The sequence below is a fragment of the Stenella coeruleoalba genome (genome assembly GCF_951394435.1).
Source record: "Stenella coeruleoalba genome assembly, chromosome: 11".
Taxonomy (NCBI): Eukaryota; Metazoa; Chordata; class Mammalia; order Artiodactyla; family Delphinidae; genus Stenella; species Stenella coeruleoalba.
In genome coordinates this window covers 75401432-75424391 of record NC_137157.1, presented here as the reverse complement: position 1 = coordinate 75424391, position 22960 = coordinate 75401432, and the positions used below count along the sequence as shown (strand labels likewise).

At 38.5% G+C, this 22960-nt stretch overlaps 1 protein-coding gene across 6 annotated transcripts in view; it reads left to right on the top strand.

Moving 5' to 3' along the window:
- FGD4 (FYVE, RhoGEF and PH domain containing 4) overlaps window positions 1-22960 on the top strand; it is a 199941-nt gene that overhangs the window by 119058 nt on the left and 57923 nt on the right. For all 6 annotated transcript variants that reach the window (XM_079936402.1, XM_079936404.1, XM_079936406.1 and 3 more), the window contains 2 exons: window positions 11974-12126; window positions 20049-20232. In XM_079936402.1, coding sequence (XP_079792528.1) covers window positions 11974-12126; window positions 20049-20232 — 337 coding nt within the window. The remainder of the gene's footprint in view (window positions 1-11973; window positions 12127-20048; window positions 20233-22960) is intronic.

The window sequence follows — 22960 nt, the reverse complement described above, 5'->3', positions numbered from 1 at the left end:
TACTGAGTTGGGTCTTTGTTGCTGCCCGTGGGCTTTCTCTAGTTGCGGCGAGTGGGGGCTACTCTTTGTTGCAGTGCACGGACCTTTCATTGCGGTGGCCTCTCCTGTTGCGGAGCACAGGCTCTAGGCACGCAGGCTTCAGTATTGCAGTATGCGGGCTCAGTAGTTGTGGAGCGCGGGCTCCAGAGCGTAGGCTCAGTAGTTGTGGCACACAGGCCTAGCTGCTCCGCAGCATGTGTGATCCTCCTGGACCAGGGCTTGAACCCGTGTCCCCTGCACTGGTAGGCGGACTCCCAACTCCTGAGCCACCAGGGAAGCCCCAGTGATGTAATTTTATATTCAGAGGTCTTATGATACTTGTCTCAATGAAATGAAACTGCCTGCATTATTCTACATATTACTGTTCTCTGCATTGTTAATTATTATAATACTTTACATCCTGTTTTATAACCACTTTAAGAAAAGAAAAAGTCCCTTTGGAGATTTTTTTGTGTTTACTAAATTACATGCGTTTGTCTGCTAGGCTGTGGGATTATGCATGTGAGAGGAAGAGGGAGGTGGAGAGAATGGAGAGGAAGTATAGACTGGCAGGATTACAGAATGTAATTTCATCTGATTTTTTAAGCTGAGCGCTGCTCCAGTTTTAGACTCCACGTGCAGGACTCAAGCATCCTGGGTCTGCCCCTAATGCTGCTTTTGTGGTCAGCACATTATGGGATTGGGCAGCATTGAAGCTGGGGACAGCAGGGTCATGTCTAAAAAGCCAAGGCCGGGTTGGAGTTTCAGTTCATAATTTGAGAGTCACAGTCATGAGGGCAGCCAAGATGATTATGGGGAAGTCAGGAGCAGTAGAGATGGGAAAGTATGGGAAGTAGCCCAAGCAACTTGTTAGAATGGGAGGAGTCCCTGGGGCAACTTGTCCCAAAATGTGTTCCATGCTCCATGGGATGTTAATTTGTAATAAATGATGGAAAGCTTTCATGGATGTATACTGGGTTCAAAGTTAAACAGGTTTTTGTTTTTGTTTTTTACTGTAGTGCTCTGCATTGGCCTCTAGTATGCCCACTGGCATCATGAGTCTGCAAGATAAAACTGTCAAATTTGGCAGGTCACAAATACTTCATATAGAATCATGGTTGGTTGGTTGGTTGTGGTGGGGTGGTGGAGGGGGGCATTGAGAAATCCTGTTCACAGAACACACTTTGGGGAAAGTTGTCCTAGCACATGTGACACCTGCTGTGAAGACTCCTGTGACTTTTCACCTGGGCTCTTTTTTTTTTTTACATCTTTATTGGAGTATAATTGCTTTACAATGGTGTGTTAGTTTATGCTTCATAACAAAGTGAATCAGTTATACATATACATATGTTCCCATATCTCTTCCCTCTTGCGTCTCCCACCCTCCCTATCTCACCCCTCTAGGTGGTCACCAAGCACCGAGCTGATCTCCCTGTGCTATGCAGCTGCTTCCCACTAGCTATCTATTTTACGTTTTCACCTGGGCTCTTTAATGGACTGCTGAGCCCTATGGAGTCCTGAAGGAACCCACAAACACCCAGAAACCTGTCCGTTCTCTCAATAAGTGCCTTTTCCCTCCCTCCAGGGAAACTGATATTTGTTACTGTTATTAATAAAATTAAGGAAATCAGTTCTTCTTATAGAAGGAAAGACAGGTGATTTAACCCATAATTACTGAGACCAAAAACAACAACAAAATGGGTCAGAGTCTCTTATAGCTGGCCCTGCATGGGGCAAATAGGCTTTCCCCCCCTCCCTTAATAGTCAATAAAATGATATTTTAAAGAAAATATCAAAGGGAATATGTCCGAAAACTTTAACAAGGAGATTGGAAAATGAGGCAAGTGGAGCGTTAAGATTGGCCAAACCTAATGAACATCAGGGCAGACTGTTCATCCTGAACAGTCTCACAGGCTCCTAAAATATCTCACACAAAACTCAAAACTCTATTCTTCTTGCATTCTTTTTTTTTTTGGCTGCGTTGGGTTTTCGTTGCTGTGCGTGGGCTTTCTCTACTTGTGGTGAGCAGGGGCTACTCCGTTGCGGTGCACGGGCTTCTCTTGTTGCAGAGCATGGGCTCTAAGCTCCTGGGCTTCAGTAGTTGTGGCACGTGGGTTCTAGAGTGCAGGCTCAGTAGTTGTGGCGCATGGGCTTAGTTGCTCCGCGGCATGTGGGATCTTCCCAGACCAGGGCTTGAACCCGTGTCTCCTGCATTGGCAGGTGGATTCTTAACCACTGTGCCATCAGGGAAGCCCCATCTTCTTGCATTCTTAAAGTGAAAGGCACTGTTTCCCTGTCATGTTAGTCAGAAGCTTAAGTAAGTGTTATCCTTTCCTCCTCTTTGTCCCTTCCTTCTTAAGCCAGTCCCTTACTGATTCTTTCCTCAGTAAGCCTCAGATCCATTCCTCTCCTCTTCACCCTCTGCCATTGCTGATAGGGTGAATAGTGCAGTTGCTTCCTAGTTGCAGTTAGCAAGGGGTTGGGGGCAGGGGGACTGACACCTATGGAATTGTGCATATCTCTAGGAATTACCTGAGAGTAAGGATTATGTTTTATTTGTCCTCCTGTCCCCAGTAATTAGCAGAGTACCTGGCACTTCTAATTAGGGAGTTATCACTCAGTACATGTAAGGAGGAACAAAAAGAAAAAAAGAAAGAATAGAATAAAGTAGAAGCTTGATAAGTTTTCTTACTCATTTTGCAGTTGATCATTGGATATTCTCAGAGCTTACAAAAACAGTTTGTACTTTGGAAGCATAAAGAGGAGAGCTATTAAATACTGAGTTTAAGTGGTCATAAGCACTTAAATGTGCTTTTCAGAAAATGATTAATTGTTTAAAAACCAGCAATTGTGCCTCATATTAAATGAAGAAATGTCAAATAGAGGAAAAATGAAAAAAGTTATGGAATCCAGGACACATATTTACAATCATGGTAAAGGGTGAAGAATAATTATTAAATTGTTTGCGATTAAAATGGTCTGTAGTAAATTCTACTCCACGTCAAATGTCAGGCATTAGGGAATTCCCTGGTGGTCCAGTGGTTAGGACCCTGCGCTTTCACTGCTGAGGACTCGGGTTCAGTCCCTGGTCAGGAAACTAAGATCCCACAAGCCGCGCAGTGCGGCCAAAAAAAAAAAAGTCAGACATCACATTGTCATTACTAATACTGTTACCATGTTTAATGCACCAGGCCACATATTTGTAAATAATTCATTATTGTATTAACTTGCAAAAGAGTCATTAATTGGCCGGAATTTATCCAAAATGACCTATTGGGAATCCCTGAACGTAGCAGAGGCACTGAAGCAAATGGCAGCTGCTAAGACAGTAAACCAGTGTGAGCAAGTGCTGGGTGGTAGTAAATCATAATTTAGGCAATGGTAAGGGCAAATATAAGCAGATAGGGCGGGCATAGAAGGAGGCAAAAGGTAGGGTTCTTAAGAGGCTGGAGGGAGGAGAGAGTAAAGATCTGGTCCCCTGATCCACTACCCTGGCATTATACAGCATTGGGCATTATACAGCATTGCGTATTATACAAGTTGTAACAGTAATAGCAAGTAGTTATATAGCAATTACCGTGTGCCAGCTACTGCTCTAGTACTTTCACTAGAATTAATTAAATCATAATCCTCACAACAGCCTTATGAGAGGGGTACTGTTATGAATCCTATGAATTCTCATTTACAGATCAGGAAATTGAAGTAAGTCAATCAGCTATTAAACGGTGAAGCCAGGATTTGAATTTAGGCAAATTAGAGTTATATGACTGACATGCCCTGAAGAATGTTTATATTGCCCTAAGGATATATTTAGTGTATATAATTACTAGTACAACTGACCTGGAAACAGCCAAGTGTTGTGCTTCTGGGGATCAAGGAAAGCTGCCTAGGTGTGCATATGTGCAGCATCTGAACTGACTCCCCTCCCCCCGACATTTATTTATGTATTTATTTAGCTGTGTTGGGTCTTCGTTGTTGTGTGTGGGCTTTCTCTAGTTGTGGCGAACGGGGGCTACTCTTCATCACGGTGCATGGGCTTCTCACTGCAGTGGCTCCTCTTGTTGCAGAGCACAGGCTCTAGGCACTCAGGCTTTCAGTAGTTGTGGCTCACGGGCTCTAGAGTGCAGGTTCAGTAGTTGTGGCACGTGGGCTTAGTTGCTCCATGGCATGTGGGATCCTCCTGGACCAGGGATTGAACCTGTGTCCCCTGCATTGGCAGGTGGATTCTTAACCACTGCACCACCAGGGAAGTCCCTGAGCTGACTTTTTGATACAGATGATCATATTGGGGAAATCTAACACCAGTTAGCAGGCCCATATGCACATTAATATACTTAGAGATCTTTTATAGTATGTATGTTCATAGATTTCAAAACTTAAAACTGTTACGAACCTTAGGCTCTGGCAAAAAGTTTGATGACTTCAAAACAGCACTTACTTGATTACATGGATGGGCAGCTTCTCAGGGATATTTCTCATTGTCAGTACAGCAGTAATGCAGGTTCTTTTGATAAATCTAGGCCCCAGTTTCTTCCACTTGGTTATAAAAAAGAAGGAACCAAGAAATGGGTGTTACTATAAATTGGCATCAGTTTATCGGGTAAAGCACAGCAGGCTATGAACCTCTCCAACTCAGATGGTGTCAACTAGAACCGCCCTTTGCAAGCAGGCAGAAGGAGCAGCATGTAATTGATTGTGGTTTCTCCTTACTCCCACCTTCCCCTCTGGTCATGGCTGCAGGCATAGAGTAATATTTTGTGCTTTAAATGGCAAGAACTTTTCTGTAATCTTGACCAACATTCTTAGTTAACTATAGCCGAAAGGGGAATCTCCATCGGTGTATGGTTGGGGGTGGAAGAGCTGCCACCAGCTCCCTTCCCTGTGCAGGGGTATGCAGAGGAAGTTTGGTCTCTACCTAAAAATAACACCATGCCAAGGCACAGCAAAACACACTGACCAACCAGGCCCAACACCAACCCAGAAGGCATCGTGGAATGTGCACTTTCAACACTTTCTATGCGGGGACTCATGGCACCTAATGAATGGTCACTCTGAAAGTGGGGAGCAGGGATTCAGACCCCTAGAACCCATGGTTGAATTGTAGTGATATACATAGTCTGCTGTACATACATATATTAATACATAACAGGTACTATGGCTGTGGGCCTCATCTGTGAGCTCCTACTCAAAACTGGAATTTTGACAATCTTAGTGAGATGTGTTTCAGTTCATCTAATAGATTTTACCTTTGAAAGGATCAGTCGCAATAGCATTCTTCAGTCACAGTAGCATTCTTTAGAAATTTTACTATCCTTTTCACTACTTTTGAGTAGCAAAAATTTCAATAAAGTTATGGAGCATGTTTCAGGAAAATAAAATATTTCTAGTTTAAAAACAAATGACTTTTGTGTTTTTAGAGGCTGCATTTATCTTATCTCTCATTACATATGTTGTTGCATATACCTTAGATACAATAGTAACAGTTGCCTTTTTACATATTTTATTTTATCATACAGCAATGGGACCTTTAAAAATAATGAATATCTACAGTCACCTACCTTCAAGGCTTATTTTGAGTTCATATTACTTTTGAACTTCAAAGACCTAAAGCAATCTGCTTTTCCTGACAGTATAACTCTGTACTATACTATAATTTTAGGTAGCATCAGATGCTGAGTCTGAAACATTGGCAGCCATAGTGCATTTGAGTTAGTGACTCTAATAAATGTAAATAAAATTACAGATTATAATAAATAAAAGTATTTCAGTCAGTTGCTGGGATTTTTGGCTGCTAATTTTTTTTATCAAGACAAACATCTGGATAGTTCTACAATTCCAGATGTTTAGAAATCTGCTGGGTTGTGAGGAAGTTTACTTGGGTAAAGTTTTTTGTTGTTTTTTTTTTCCCCCACGATATTTAGAATTTGTGTATAAATAACCTAGAATGTTTAAAAATTTACCTAAGAATGGAAATGTTTGAAATTTTGTATAGATTAAGCTCTCAAACAGCTACATGTCTCCTTTATTGTTGGAATTTAGAAAGCACCTCTCATGAAATAGAAAATGAGAATGTAAGCAAATGAAGAGAAACTTTCCTGAAGTATCTAGAATTCATTTCTTCAACAATTATTTACTGAGCCTCTACTTATGTGGCAGGTGGTATTCCTGAGATGTTCCCAGGGCTTACATTCTAACCAGGGGAGACAGACAATTAAGAAAATAAATAATGTAGTCTTTTAGAAGGTGATAAAGGCTATGGGGTGGGGGGCGGGAAACCCTGTGAGTAACAGTAATACTAGATGAAGTGGTCAGGGTAGCCCATGTTGACAAGATGCAATTTGAGCCAAGATGTGAGGAGAAAGCAGTTATCTGGGGGAAGAGCATTCCAGCAGAAAACAGCTAGACCAAAGGCTGTAAAGCATGCTTGGCCTGTTGGAGGAATAGCAGGGAACCAGTATGACTAGCACGGAGTGAGCAAGGCGGCAATACTAGGCAATGAGGTCAGTGGCAAGGGAACTAAGGTCAGATCATGTAGAGCCTGTCAGCCACTATGAAGAGTTGAGTTGTTAAACTGTGAGTGAAATGTGGAGCCATGGAAGAATTTTAAGCACAGGAGGGACATGATCTGACTTGGGTTTTAAAAGGGGTCTCTGTGGCCTGTTTGAAAACACATACAGAGGACAAGCGTAGGCACAGGGAGACCAGGTGGAAGGTCTTGCTGTAATCCAGTCAAAGATTGTGGTAATTTAGGCCAGAATAGTAGCTGAGCAGGTGGTAGTGGTAGACGGTAGAGTCAACAGAATTTCTTGATGGATAGGCTGTAGAGTCTGAGAGAAAAGGAGAGGACTTTAGGACACTTCCAAGCTTTTTGTCCTAAGCACAGATGAGGTTGCCATTAACTGAGATGGAGAGGATGGTAAAGGCAGTTAATTTTGAGTGAGAGTTGGGAGACAAGGGTGTCAGATTTGGGTGTGAGTTAGTTCTTACACATACTAGTAGAGATGCTAAGTAGGCAATTGAATATATTAGTATTTCTTTTTGTTTTATTAAGCAAGGGATATGCTTTTTTACTTAAAATTTTTATGTTAAAAATGCATAATATAAAGTTTACCATCTTAACTTTTTTTTTTTTTTTTTTTTTTTGCGGTACACGGGCCTCTCACTGTTGTGGCCTCTCCCATTGCGGAGCACAGGCTCCGGATGCGCAGGCTCAGCGGCCATGGCTCACGGGCCCAGCCACTCCGCGGTATGTGGGATCCTCCCGGACTGGGGCACGAGCCCGCGTCCCCTGCATCGGCAGGCGGACTCTCAACCACTGCGCCACCAGGGAAACCCGATTTTTCTCTTTTTTATATAAATAATTAATAAGTACATTTTCATTATAAAAGATTTAAATGATATTGCTGTATAGACAGCAAAACATAAAAGTTCTCATTCATTCTCTCACCCTACCCCTGTCCCCTTGCCATATTACCTTACATTCATTTCAGTACAGTTATACACGTTTGTATGTATGTTATTTCTTTTTTTAAAGTGGGATCATATTGTACATATTTTTCTAGTTTTTTGTCTTTTATTTAATAATATCTTGGAAATCTTCCCAGTCTTATTTTTGTTTTTCTGTTTTTCACAGCTGCATATGTTGCATTGACTGTCCATATGCATATACTTTTACACACACAAGATTGTTTCTGTAGAGTAGATTCCTAGAATTAGATTTTCTAGGTCCAAGGAAATTTCTTAAACTGTCCATCATATTTTCTTCTTAAGATCCTTTGTGGTTTGCTTATTATTTGGCAGGGTGGAGTGGACGTGGGTATGGATTTTATTATTGAGGTCTTGAAGTTTGGGAAACTGAAGTCGTTTTCTGAAATAAATTTCCTTGCTCAGGATTTGTTCCTCATTGAAAAATGAGTTGTGAACCATGAGTTTTATAATTTTAATTGCTTTTTTAAAAGTGCAATTGATCTCTTAATCCAGGCATTTTGAATAGCACATGGGAGATATGACCCATATCCAGAACTGTGGGACAGGTGGGGAAACTTTGAAGGGATGATAAGAGAAGACTGTTGAAAAATGTCTTATAAATAGAATATTTTCCAGTGTAGAAACTTGTCAGACATCACCTTACTCAGTGACCAAGGTTAATACCACATGATAATCATGTTGGTATCATGCAGTGATGTAATGCAGTGAGATGGGTACATCACCTCTGTGATGTTCTTCCCCCAAACCTGTAAACCCAGTCTAATCATGAGAAAACATCAGAGAAACCCAGTTTGAGGGACATTCTACAAAATACTTACCAGTACTCTTCAAAACTGCCAGGGTCATGAAAGACGAGCAAAGACTCAGTAACTCTCACAGATTGGAGAACTAAATGCAACATGATATCTTGGTTTGGATCCTGTGACAGAAAAAGAATGTTAGTGAAAAAAATGGTGAAATCTGAATGAAATCTGTGGCCTAGTATTGTACCAATATTAAATTTTTAGTTTTGATAACATACTGTAGTTACATAAGATGCTAACCTAAGAGCCTGGGCACAACTCTTCTGTAAATCTAAGATTATTTCAAAATATTGTTAGTTTTTTTTTTTTCTTTTTTAAGTATCACTTTTCTTCTGGACAATATACACCTAGGAATATTGTTTCTCTTAGAAAACTACTCTGTGCTCTTAAATCAAGAGATCCTCTTGTCCTGAGGGGTGGAGTCCATGGAGATCTTCTGGGCTAGAGACTTGGTGCAGTTGGGAGAGATATTATGGTTGGGTGAGGCACTATAGACATGGTCATAAAGATGTGATCTGAGGTCATGGATACCATGACAAGAGATCAGGCCTGAAGAATCAAGAAGTGAACGGACTTTGCTTTGGAGTAAATCCAACCTTAATTTGTGAAAGAGCCATTCAAGAATAAGTTGGCAAAACCCAACACAAAATGTTGCAAATAGAAGACAAAGTTACCCTAACCAGTCAGAGAGATTATCTGCCACTCACAAGTACTATGCAAAAGACACATAAATGAAAGTTAAGCCATAGTGGGAACCTCTCCAGTTGGAACAGGGAGGTTTATGCAGTCAAAGATGAGGCTGGATTAACTGAGAATATCTGAGGATACCCTGCAGTTACATCTGTCTAGGCAGTTCTTACAGGAGATATGACCCAGCAAGCATAAGACAGAGGAATGCAAAATGGTTAAGACCAGTACCTAAATAGATTACCAATCCTCAAGAAGAGACAGTAAATAGGACCCCTCTCCCTGTGCTAACATAATGTAACTGGTTGTATCTGTGTCCAGAGATACGTGTTTAATCACTCATACTGGTTCTTGGTAAATTGGAATCTGAAAGCCTCTATAATATAAAATTTCTTGAATAGGTAGACCATCTGGTTACAATTTTGGTTTCAAGTCCCTGTTATGCAACTGGTACCCAAATAAGGTCTGTCTCCAAATGTGAATAGGCTGAGTCAGTCATAAACAAGCAAAAAGAAGTATTCCTCTGTGTTGCTAATATCCAGGATGTTAAAAGATGATTTAATGAAACGGTGCTGCCTAATTTTAGTCAAACTTCCTTTACCATTATATGTTTGACCTAGACCATGGTCAGCAAACTTTTCCTGTAAAGGACCAGTTAGTAAATAATAGTAAAGATTTTGGGCTTTGCATGGTCTCTGTTGCATATTTGTCTTTGCTTTTTTTTTTTTTAACAACCTTTTAAGAATGTGTTTTCTGTGTCTTTCACCATATTTTCATACCTTGTGATAATGGCTGAAGTTTGGAGATGGGTTTTAAATAATGATCTGAAATGAAGTTTCTGGCTGTGGATTTATTATCACTGGCAAAAGATATGTAATCATGACTTTAATGGATTCAAAAGAAAATAGATGTGTACTTGATCTCCTACTGCAGGCGTTTCATCACATTCATCTGAGATGTTATCTAATAAATATGATCTTGTAAACCCATCAGATCCTGCAAACTTGCTATCCAGAAATTAAGTGCCTAGTTTTCAATTAAAAATTATTATTTATTCAAGACATGTTTTGTTTCTAAATAGGTTAATTATTAAAGTAGTTTCATCGTTTAATATGTTACAGTGGTGATCTATTTTTTAAAGATTCAGTTTAATTTGTTTTCTCATTTACTCCTTAGCTGCCTCCTTTTATAGTTTTGTTGCTGTAATCATCTCTAAAGCTGCATTCTTGCTTTCACAGTGTCTCATTTTACTGTCAAGTTACAGTTTCTGCCTCTGATTTGTAGTTGGGCTGTGGCTTTTCACTGTTTCTGCCCCAAGGCCATCCTTCACTAGACCCCAGCAGGTGGCCTTTCAGATACTAAGCCATTCTTGGGATCATTGTGGAACAAACATCCTAATGCCCCTAAAAGGCTAAGTGGTTGGATGGTACACTGTGGATTTTAGGAATATGCTTTGCCTACTTCATGTGGTTTTTCTAAGAAGGTAGATAGGATCACACATTCAAAGACTGAGCTTTTATTTCTTCTGTTTATAATTTCTTCTGTTTATAATTTATAATATGCTGTCAAATGTTCCTTAAATCTTGCATTCAAGGCCTTTATTTGGCTAAACAATGCTTTATTTAGTTGGCAGCCCATTTTAGCAGAAGGGTGTCTGATGAAACTCATTTAATGTGTTTTAGCATTGGGTCTCTAATAACTTCTCAGACAATACTTGGAACTATTAATATCTTCAAAAATTTGTTTTACCTAGATATATTTTAAGGGGAGAACAGAAAATAAAGCAGTATTATAGTTTTTAATCAATATTACCCAATCAATTGAAGTAAAAGGGAATTTTTTTACTCAACAAAAAGTTGATTGGGTTTTATTAGCTTTTCTTGTTTTGAATAATTATTAACGCCTTTTATCTCTAATAGTTCTCATTTTAAATATTTGGATTCTGTAAAAATGTAACTGTTTCTTAGTCAAATGATAGTTTCTTAAATGGCATACTTTTATTTAACGATAGTGAATTTCCTGGTAGAAATTTTATTTTCTCCTAAACAGGGTCTAATCTGTTGTTAATATCACCATGTCAACTAGAAGAAAGGAAAATTTAGCATGCGTTTAAAGAGAAAACACTGGCTTATGATTTCTTTAAAAGTCTCTGAAATTCAGTATTTAACTTCTTGTATCAGAAATTGAACTAAGAATTGATCTGTTCTCCATCTATGCTTCATGATGTATTTCAGTTTTTTAAAGCACTGCAGTGTTTCAAAGATTTTTGAGTTGTAACTAAATATGAATATTATCTACATACTCTCGTCATTCTTTTTTTTTTTTTTTTTTTGAAAACATGGGTATTAATAATACGTTGATTTGGAGTCTGAGTAAGCTAGTGAAAGAGGGTCATGGTGTGTGTGTGTGTGTGATTTCTTCATTTTTAATCAAACCATTCTTCTAGAGTCTTTAGGTCAGCTGTCATGTTCATGCTTTCCTGCTTTGTTCTTTTGAACCACTCAATGACTGGTGACTGACTGGATGCTGGAAAGGAACACTTTTAACAGATTAGTGCTGGGGCCCTCTGGTCCTCTCCTTCACCTGCATCATAGCAGCTGCATTCTGCCCTTTCCATGGCCCTGCAAGGAAAGGGGCGGGGGGTGGGGGGGGGGGAGAGAGAGAGAGAGGAGAGAGAGAGAGAGAGAGAGAGAGAGAGTGTGTGTGTGTGTGTGTGTGTGTGTGTGTGTGTGTGTGTGTGTGTGTAGTAGTCAGCAGTCTCTGTCGGCGTGTATTATAAGGTTTCTCAAGCACGTGGAATGAGATCTTTCTCAGGAAATCTCTTTGTCAAGGCCAGCACACGTGGGAAAATTATTTCAATGCATACTCTTGTAACTGTGACTGTTTTTGTTTTATGGGGTCAGAAGAAATTAAGTCCTGAGATGTAGTTATGTTCCACCTCTGCATTTACCTGTTCTTTCTTTTTGAACTCTCCCAGGCAGCAGTACCTGTCCAAAGATCACTATAGTTTCACCTTGCTTGAAAAGCAGCACAACCGCACTGATTGATCAGAATGTATATGATGAAGAGGCTCAGGGAATAAATGGGAAAACTCCAGCAAAACACTCAGCTGCAAGTCCAAAGCCACAAGGTATGCTGATGGGGTTTTTTTGATCAGGTTGTATGCTTTCTTCATTGATGAAGGCAACACAGAAGAATGATGATCACTAAGAAAGAGTTTTAAGCTCTAAATGGGAGGAACTGGGTGCATTTATTTTTTCAGGAGAAAAGTCAGTCTGTGAACCTACTCAGGCGGGGTTTCTACTCCTAAAACATCTTATATATTTCTCTATTATGGTTCTTTTCATATTACATAAATTGTTTACATGTCCCCTTAATGGAAACGTGATCTCTTCATGCATTATGCGTGACATAGTACAAGAGCCTAACTTACTGTTTGCATAATAAATATGTAACAAATTAACGTGTGTGTCGGAAAGTCATCATGACTTGCTAGATGTCAGAGGGTCTGTGAAACAGATTGTTCTAAAACAGTGCTTTAATATACTTAGCAAGAATGTGATTTTGCAATATTAAGGAACTGGGGCTTTTCAGGCTTCCTAGTAAAGTCATCCACAGAAATTAAAAGAGTCCCTCTATCCAGGAGTTGAGCATCCAACAAGGGGAAAAATTATATGGTGGAAATCTCTGAATGCTTTGTTCAGTGACCGCTTTCTTTTACAAATAAATTTCTAGTAAACTGTGCATTAACTTTAAGAAGCACAGAGTTATAATTCTGATGATTGAGAGCAAGGCCTTTTGAAGTGTAACAAACACAAAACTATGCTACACTGTGGCTTAATGTGTAGTTTCTTTCTAATATATTTTCATTTATATCAAATGCTGAACATTCAGCCAAGAAACAATACTAGACATTTTCAGAATCACTATACTTTGGAAAAATCAATTTTTATTTGGATTATTTTGTATTTACTTTGGTCTCTTTCTTGTTCTTATGTTTTAAGAATTTCTGAAAGAGATCTTTAATGGGGGTAAAATGGAGTCTTCCAGGTTATGGGATATTTTTCTTTTTGTTCTCACTGCTAGCTCTATTGGTGGTGGTATGGGATATGGCTATCAAACAAGGTCAGATAATTAGAGATTCAAATGACTAGCTCATTCATGAGTTTATAACCTTAATCTTTGGCCATATTCCTTATAACATTGTGAATATGAAAATAGAAATTTTTCTGATCATGATTTAAGCCATTTTATTTGCATAATACAAAATTCCATATTGCTCATTAGACCTGAGCTGACCTCAAATAAGGTAAAAAATATATATAAGAAATAAATACAGTTTAATTTTATGTAATTGCCCAGATCAAAAGCATGAATTTCATTATTTATAAAGACTGTTTTGGAAAGATGCATTGCATTACTTCATTGTTTTTTTAGTTCATTGAGATAAATTCTAGCAGTGTCCTTTCTGAGCTGCCATGTGCCAAATAATCCCATTCTTTAGGGGAGAAAACACTGACCTTGCTTTTTGCTGTTTGTAGTTATACTGAAGTCAATGTATTGCTATTTAAATATATATAATTACTTCCTATCTTGAATATGGGTTTATATATATAATTTTACATAACGACAGAGTATTTCCAGATAGTAAATAAACTACATAGAGTACTTTATACTTCTTTTTCAAAATATTCTCACTCATTGTTTGGCCCTTCCCTGGCCCCCCTAGCTAAAATGTTAACCCCACCATCACCCCTTAAATCTCATATTTGATCATCCCTGCTTTGGTTTTTCTCATTCATTACAGATTGGTCTAGTATATATGTAACTCATCCATGTTGGTTATTTTATCTGCCTTTTACACTACTACATCCCCTGTGCCTAGCACACAGCATAGCAGGCCTTCAGTAATACTTACTGAATGAATCCTGCTCCATCATCATGTCTCTTTTAGTTTCGGCTGTTCTTTGTTTAAAACTTAGACTGTGTGCCATAAAGAGAGCAGTGTCCTGAAATGAGGCTACATCTTGGTTTTGTCAGATCAGCTGCCGAATAGACTGAGCACTACTTATTGCTGACAGATAGTATTTCCCACCCTCTAGTAGAGAGAAGCTACTTTTAATTTCTCCAAATCCTTAGGACCATTTTGGTGACTGAGGCTGAGAAATGAAGGGGATGCTAGCGGAGACTTCCTGCTCAGAGTTCGGGATTATCACACTGACACCCTTCTGCCCACTTCCTTGCAACTCCCTTATAAGTTATGCATGATGAGGCTGTTGAGGCTTCAAGGTCCATTATGGAATTTTCATTCAGTTGAAGATGGTTATTCGAGATCAGTGGTTCTCAGCTGGAGATAATTTTGCAGGCCTGTTGCACCCCTCTTGACCCCATGAGTATTACTTGGAGGCTTTTTTGCTTGCGACAACATTTGGGAGTTGCTACTGGCATTTGGTGGGTAGAGGCTAGGGATGCTGCTCAACATCCTACAATGCACAGACCAGCCTTTTCCTCTGCCCTAACAAAGAATTACCTGACCCGAAATGTCAGTAGTTTGAGAAACTCTGATCTAGATCCTAAAATGGCTCATACTTGAATCTTATTTATGTGTTTGCTTCTCATGTGGAGTGCTGATAATATCATGGTTACAATTTATTTTGGTGATGTTTAAAAGGAGAGAACTGACTTATTAGTGGTGATTATGTAGTAATGTGTCTGGAACAACATCAAGTTTATGTTTTTGTGTTTATTAATTACCAATAAGTAAATAAATCCTGAGGATTTAGATAGTGGCTATAGTCAATAATACTGTATTATATAATTGAAACTTCTTAGCAATTAAAGATAGTTGTACTTTTTCTCTTAGGAGCTTTGATCCACAACATTCTCCATAGTTAATTATTTTGATAAAGTCCACATAGTGTCACTTCTCAATCATTAAGCCTTAATGTTTAAAAAATTTTCGTCAACTTTGAAAGCCACATTATTGTTCAAAGAATTTAAGTAAATACACTCAATTTACTCAACTTAGTAATTCATTTCATCTGCTTCTAAAGTAAAGCATTCTATGTGTAATGTTTCATTCTTAAAGTATAATATGTTACAAATGGTAGTCCCCAAACTTCAACTGGTGTAAAGAAAAAAAGTGTCACTGCCATGCCAGTTCTACAGGAATCAAGCTAATAACCCACCGACTGCACACCCTGAGGGGAATTTAGGATGGAGAAAAACAGGAAGCATTCTTTGCTTGGATATACGATACCCTAGAAAGTTAAGATACCTATCTAAGGAAAAATTTCAATGACCCCAGATTCTTGAATCTTCCCTACATAGAAAAGCACTAAAATCATTAACATGAGATGTCTGTCTATTCTTTGTGATGAGCAGTAATCATTCTGTGCTTGATTACATGTTTTTCCCAGCAAAAAAAAAGTTCATATATATCTTGGTTCTTCCCTTACCTCTTTGGAGCAGTTCTTCAGGGCTGAGAGGCTGTCTCCCTGGCTTGAGTCCTTAGTAAGGTCCCTGAATAAAACTTAATTTATAACTTTTCCTTATGCATTTTTCTTTCAGTAGACAGTGGCAATTAGTTTCTTTTTCATTCTCAATAATTATTTTGCATACTTGGAAATTTCTGAATAATTAAATTTTTTGGTTTATTTACTATCCGTAAAATTGGCTATAGTAGAGCCCATTTTATTTATAGTCATCTAGATATCTCAAACTTAGCATGTCCTTGACTAGACTACCGGATCTCTCCAAAAATTGCTTTACCTATTGTGTCAGTTGATGACAGTTCCATCCTGCCAGTTGGGCAGGCCAAATGTCTGAGTCATTCTTGATTCTTCTTTCTTTCTCTCAAACCTCACGTTTAATCTCTCAGGAAAACTACTTTTTTTTTTTTTTCCAGGAAAACTAATTTAAAAGTATATCTGGAATCTATTTCTCACTGCCTCATTTTAAACACCATTATATAGTAACCTAATAATGAAACCAAACAGGACCCTGTGGGGCTCCTGGGCACTGAAGCCTTTCTGTCCCCCATTTCTTGACTCCAGCCTTCATGACCTTCTCTGCGTTCCAAAGGACAGATTCCAACCGTGGCTAATCCTTTGCTAATCCAGGAAGGGAAGGGATGCAAAGACAAGGGAGAGGCAGCCAAGAAACAACAGTGCAGCCTTGGGGAAAAGTCCTGGTTCCACCTCAAGGGATACACAGAACTATGTCTTTAAGCTTTTTTAGATGTCAGCTTTCTTCATACCAGAGAATTCCAACTGAGGCTGCATTAAAGGAACCAGAGAAACTCATCAAGATTACCTGAGACCAGATTAGAGGAGTGCAGGCCCTGCACACACCCTAATCTTATCAGCAATCCCACCCTTGACCCATTGCTATAAAACTCCTCGTCAAATCCTCCTAGGTTGGGACACAGCTTTTTGGGGCAGGTGCCCTCTGTGCCCCCTTTGCCCGGCAAAGCAATAAAGCGATTCTTTTATACTTCACCCAAAACTCTGTCTCTGAGATTCAATACGGCACCAGTGCACAGAAGCCGAGCTTTCAGCATCACTAACCCTTCTCCCTGTTCCTACCCTGATCCTACCCTACTTCCCTACATTCTGTACCTAGCAGCCAGTGTGGTCCTGTTGGAATTTAAGCTATATCATATCATCCCTCAGCTCAGAACTCTACAGGAATTTAAATCCTTACAGCACTCCACAGGTTCTGCCTTCTCAGGCCCTCCCTCTGACCTCAATACCTGCTCTGCCTGTTCCTTTGGCTCCAGTCACATTGCCCTGCACTAGTCTCTAGCTTTCACTCCACCTGGTAGAATGCTCTTCCCCAAATAATTCCCTCAACTTCTTTAAGTCTTTGTTCAAATCTGAATTTCTCAAAGAGGCCCACTCTGAACACCCTACTTAATACTGCAGTATGCCCTTTTCCCCCACTCCCTACCCGCCAGATACCCTGTGTTGTTCTTTTAGCCCCTCCCCTTTCCTCTTAGCATTTACTACCTTCTGATACATGGTTTACTTATTATTTTTTTTGTTTCTTATCTTTCCCTTTGTTCATTGATATGGTCAAGTGCACAGAACTTAATAGGTATTCAATAAATATTTGTTGGGATCAAAAAAAAACTTTTAAAAAATTAAAAACCCTATGTAGATATGTAAGAATTTCTCTATGATATATATTTTGGAAATATATATATATGCGTGTAAGTTTGTGTGTGTGTGTGTGTGTATATATATATATATATATATATGGAGAGAGAGAGAGAGAGAGAGAGAGAGAGAAGGGAGGGAGGAGAGATCTTAGCTGTTGTATTAATTTATAATCCCTCTCAAAATGTATTAGTTCACATTTCTTCACAGCCTCAGTGACATTTGGTATTGTCAGATTTTGAAATTTTGGTTAATCTGATGGGGCTGAAGTGGTATTGTGGATTTAATTTGCATTTCTCTGATTATTGGTTAGATTGAACACTTTTTTCTGTTTACATCCTTTGGGCTGCAGGGGGAAGAAGTAGTAAGTAGAGTTTCAGACATAATGAACCAGAGGTGCTGATAGGACACCTAGGAGATGTCCAGAGAGCATTTGGAAATGTTGACCTCCATAGTGTAAAAGAAAAATCAAAAATGATTAGAGTAAGAGAAAAGAATCATTTTCACTTGTCAGTTATGTCTTTTCATCAGAGTATGCATTGTTTTCCTCTAAGACAGTGTTTCTGACACTTTAGCCATTCATGACCCTCTTGGGATTTTTGTCATATACCATGTAGCATTTGTGCTCTTTTATTTAAAATGTATCATAAACCAGTGAATATACACATTTGGATTGTCTCTCTTGCTGAAATAGATGCCTCCTCTGTGCCTCTAAATTAACTGTGTACCCCGTGCTCTGCTTTATCAACATCTTTAAACTGTCTCCCCATTAGAATATGAGCTCCTTGATGACACATTAGTTTCTTCATGTAGTCCACAAATTTGCCAAGCTCTGTGCAGGTAGTTACTGTGAATATAGTTATGATCAAAACAAATATATTCCTTACCCTAACAGGACTCCAGACTTGTGGAAAGCTTTATATCTATAATGTATTTAATATTTTATTGCTGATCTATTATTTAGTGCTGCTTATTACTACTTAATAATTATATAATAATTTATTATAAGCACTTTAGAGAAAAAGTACACAGTGCTATGATGCAGTTTAAAAGAGGCATAATTGAGATGGGAAAAGTCGGTGGAGTCATCTCTGAGAAACTGACTGGCTGATACATATCATTTTATTTGCATCTTGCAAGTATCAAAGAAGGAATGTTCACTGAGTAAACTCTAGATGGAAGAGTTATTTTATAACAATCTTTACACACAGAATGATAAAGAACACATTCACTTCTTTGAATATTCTAGTTAGGAAATTGAAATTATTCCTAATATTAAAACTATTTGGGGGGGGGGTGGAATATTGTCGTGGTTTACTATTTGGTATATATTTGTTCTACACAGGAACTTTTTCCTTAAAATGAACAAATGTCGCACTTGTGTAAGCCTCTTCCTTTCCAATGGATACTATACTAACCATCCCACCCCCACCCCCAAGTATGTCTTGGAAAATAGTATCATTTTCATAAAAAGAAGCATTTCATTTTTTCACTGGAATTTTCTTCTGGTTTGTATTGACAGGGAAAGAGGTAAATTGTTATACCTGTAGCTCATTGTGTTTATATATATATATATATACACACACACACACGTATATATGTGTGTGTGTATATGTTTTTTTCTCCCTTCTCTGTAAGAATTGATAACTGGCACAGAAATGATGAAATCTGGTCCAGTGAGCATCAGGCAGCTGTCAGCTAGCTAAGTTCATAAAGGAGATGAGATTACTGAAAACCAGGGTAAACAGCTCTGGGAAAATGGGGCATGTAATTAGAAGAAGACATGATTCCCCACCCTTTTTCCAGAATTTAGGAAAAGAGTTTAAAAAAGAAAAAAGGAGATGATTCTATTTGATTTGTTAAAACATGTATAGTTATATATTCTTTTACCCAGAATGTTAATTGAAGAGAAAAATGATACTGTGTTGGTTTTCAAAATTGAAGTAATTCCTGTACTGATTAAACATTTGTGACATATTATATTTTCTCATCTACAGAATTTCTCATCTGTTAGGGAAAACCTGTAGATTTTAGTATTTTGGAAATGATCTGTTACTATTCTATTAATTGAGTGGAGGACTTATTAGTAACCAAATGATTTGTGGTATATTAATGCTAGGCAACTATTAATGTAGCAGACAATAGTAATAGAACTTCTATAACCACCTTTTGCAGATGTATTATGAGGAGCAGTGCTAATAATGGAAGGAGCTAGAGTCTGGGTACCAGTTATGAAATATGATCAACCTTGTTACGCCAGGCCAATCACTTAAGCTCTCTAAGACTTCATAGACATAGGAGGCAAATAATGATCTACCTCAGAGGACTGTAAAGAAAAAATTTCATCTAAGGTCAAATGAGATAAGGTGCTTTTAACTGGGAAGATGCTCTAAGTAGTGCAATATTATATTACTGTTGTTCGTTGGGTTTTTTATTGGCTTTTATGTCTAACCTACTAGCTCTGGTTTCTGGTGTATCTGTTATCACCCTGTTATTAGAAAATCTGTTTTATAGCAAGCAATGTATGTCTAGGAATTAGTTTCAAATTTAGTGCTTTCCTTTCTCTGTGTAGATAAATAACTACTATGTTATCTCTAATAGAGTTTGGAATGTCATAGCCATATGTAGATCCATAGATGTTTAATAAAGCCATATTTAAAGTCACTTAAAATTAAAAGAACCACTTGAATCTTGGAGATGGGATTTCTACAGGACACAGAGTAAATATCCAAGATAGATAAAGGTCTCTTGGTTAAGGTTCAGTACAAATTTGACAGACCCCTTTACAAAAGGTTGATAATGGTAAAGATTTTTACACTCAGGATACCAGAATTCTTTTGTTAAGGAACAAATATCAGTGAAATACTGAATTCTATTAATTCTTTTTCTACAGTGCCTCCAAAGCCACTACACCTGCAGAATTCACCTTCGTCCAATATACACCAAACCCCCAGGCATAAAGCTTTATCTAGTGCAAAACCAAGGATGGAGGAAGTTAAACCTGCCTCTGCTTCTTGTGTCTCAAAAGAAAAACCCAGTAAGGTATCAGATCTCATCAGTCGCTTTGAAGGAGGCAGGTAAGAGCTAACTTACAATGGGAGAAGGCAGGGGGGAGAAGAAAGCTGGTTTTTTAAAAAGTATGATAGTTACAGATTTTAAAATAAAAAATAGAGTATTTTATTCCATTAGGTTTGGTAGGCCTTTAGAAAGAGTGAATTTTTAAAATGCTAATCTTGCCCTAATATGAATTCTCATTCATATTATATTATATTATATTATATATTACCTGTGTGCAGTGCTCTGTGCCCCAGCCTTCTCATCACATTGTGTGCTGTGTAGATCTCATTTCCTGCGTATCTGCATATATCACTCTGTGTATTGTTACTCCTTGGGGTCATTCCATTGGTCACTAGATAATCTGGGTTGGAAACGCAGGAAGTTATCTCTGTTTCTTTGCTTCTCACTTCATATGCTTGAATTTAACTCCTGTGGGCCTGTCCCATCTCTTCTTTATGACCCATTTTATTTAATGTGGGTCTTCTGTATCCATTCCGTCCCTGTTTCCCCTCTCCCCATACCCCTGTACTGTACTAGGATTGTGAAGAGATACTGGCAATAACAAAATTCATGCTAAATTTCCATTCGTATTTATTAGCTATAATTTTATATTCTTTAGTCCTGATGGTTCACAAAGGTAGCCGAAATGTATATTTCTCACTTAAAGATAAAAAAAAGCTCACATAAGTTGCTTTTCTACTTATATGACACTCAATTGTTTTTTTCTTAGAATTCCCATCACTGACTTAAATAGAATTTAAAAAAAATTTTATCAGAAGGATTTTTTATATATCACCAAAAGTCTGTATATAATTAAACAGTATGTATAACTTCACTTTCATCCTTGAAGCCAAATATTTCCATTCATTCTAGTGTAATATTTGGGAATGGTTTCCCATTAGGTGATTTCAATAGTTATTTGCAGGGTGCATTATTTATGTAATGAATCATAGCTTAGAAATACTTTAAGATCTTCTGGAAATTGTGACCAAGTACAAAACTGCAGTGTCCCTCATTTGTGAGACTATATTTACTAACAAATTCTAGAGAAAAGTAGTTTCTGTTCTTAATCAATTATGGGAACTTGAGTCATAAATATTTAAACTTCAACATCTCCCCCTCAGAAGTAGGATTTTTAATACCTTTTATATCTTAAATTATAGTAATCTTTCCTAGAATGATTTATTTCCATTGAAAATTCTTTTGTTTCTCATGGCAAGTTGATTCAATAGCATGTTTGCAGATTCCCAGGGCCATGTCCAGTGACTGCATAATAAAAGGAGGGGATGGAGCACTGACCCCTATCCATAGTGCATGCCAGAGCCTGTATCCTCAGATTTGAGGGTAGCTTTGGGAAGCCCCGAATGGGTCAGTATTCCAAAGACTGAGTCCTCTGATCCTCACTATTTTTGGTAACCCACTGTTTGTATTCCTCCTCTCCATACACAAAACATGCAGTTTTTCCATATCAACTTTTTTCAATATATTTTTCCAAATCAGTTTTCTTTCACTCTTCCAGCGTTAACAGATTCAAAGTCATCTTTTGATGCAAAACTTGAAGGTTGGCTCTAAGGAGAGATGTAATGTATGGCATTTTAAGCGAAATTGTTCTAAGAGCAGATAGGATGTAATGTGAGCATTTGGGCCAGTCTGCTGAAGGGATGTTACCTGTGGCAGAGTCCACTGCCAGTACGAAAAATAATTATATGTTTTTAATGAGGTATTTCCAGTAGGAACAGGCCCTAAAAAGTATGGGTTAGTGTTGCATTGTATCTATAGGACTTGAATGGAAGTTTTTATTCCTTGTTCAGTGAGGTCCATGTGCCTGCAGTGTGGCTGTCCGATTTTACCCCAGTTATTGCAGCTTAAACTAGCACTTGGTGGAATAGAGGGAGATTCTGCAGGCTCTGATTTACCACAGTAAATTGACAGGAAGAACCAATGTCTGTTCCAGTGGGGTCATGTAAGACCATATGGCACTATTAAAACCTTACCCATGCGTCATAGTTTTGCTCTTTGCAATAATCTAAGTAGCTCTGGTTTATTGCTTTCGTTTTTTTGTGTGTGTGTGTGGTACGCGGGCCTCTCACTGTTGTGGCCTCTCCTGTTGCAGAGCACAGGCTCCGGACACGCAGGCTCAGTGGCCATGGCTCACGGGCCTAGCTGCTCCGCGGCATGTGGGATCTTCCCGGACCAGGGCATGAACCCGTGTCCACTGCATCGGCAGGCGGACTCTCAACCACTGCGCCACCAGGGAAGCCCTCTGGTTTATTAATAGGAGTGATTTGGAGGATGTATTTGGAGCAAGTGAACTTTATTTATTTATTTTTTACTGTGGTTTATTATTCCATTTTTTGTTTTTGTTTTCATTTTTTGAGAGTAAGAGAAACTAGGATTTTTGACCTATGAAAGACTTTAGGATTTTAGAAGAAGTAAATAACATTTTCTCACAAAACTGAACATTGTTTTTTCCCAATGACACTGCAAGGCCAACTGTTTCTCCCCATGGTTTGTCATCTACAGGAATCTGCTACTTATTGGTTGAACCACTGCTTTTACTAAACCTTCCCTCCCCACCTTATCCTATACCCCTCCACACACACACATATCCCCTGGATATCACTTATTACAGGAAATTCTTACTTGTCATCCAAAGTGGTCCTTTCCAAAAATCCTAAGTAAGTCCAAAGTTTGGTTCAGAGGATCTGCTAAGGATCTTTCCACTGTGTTGCTGGACACTGATGTGTT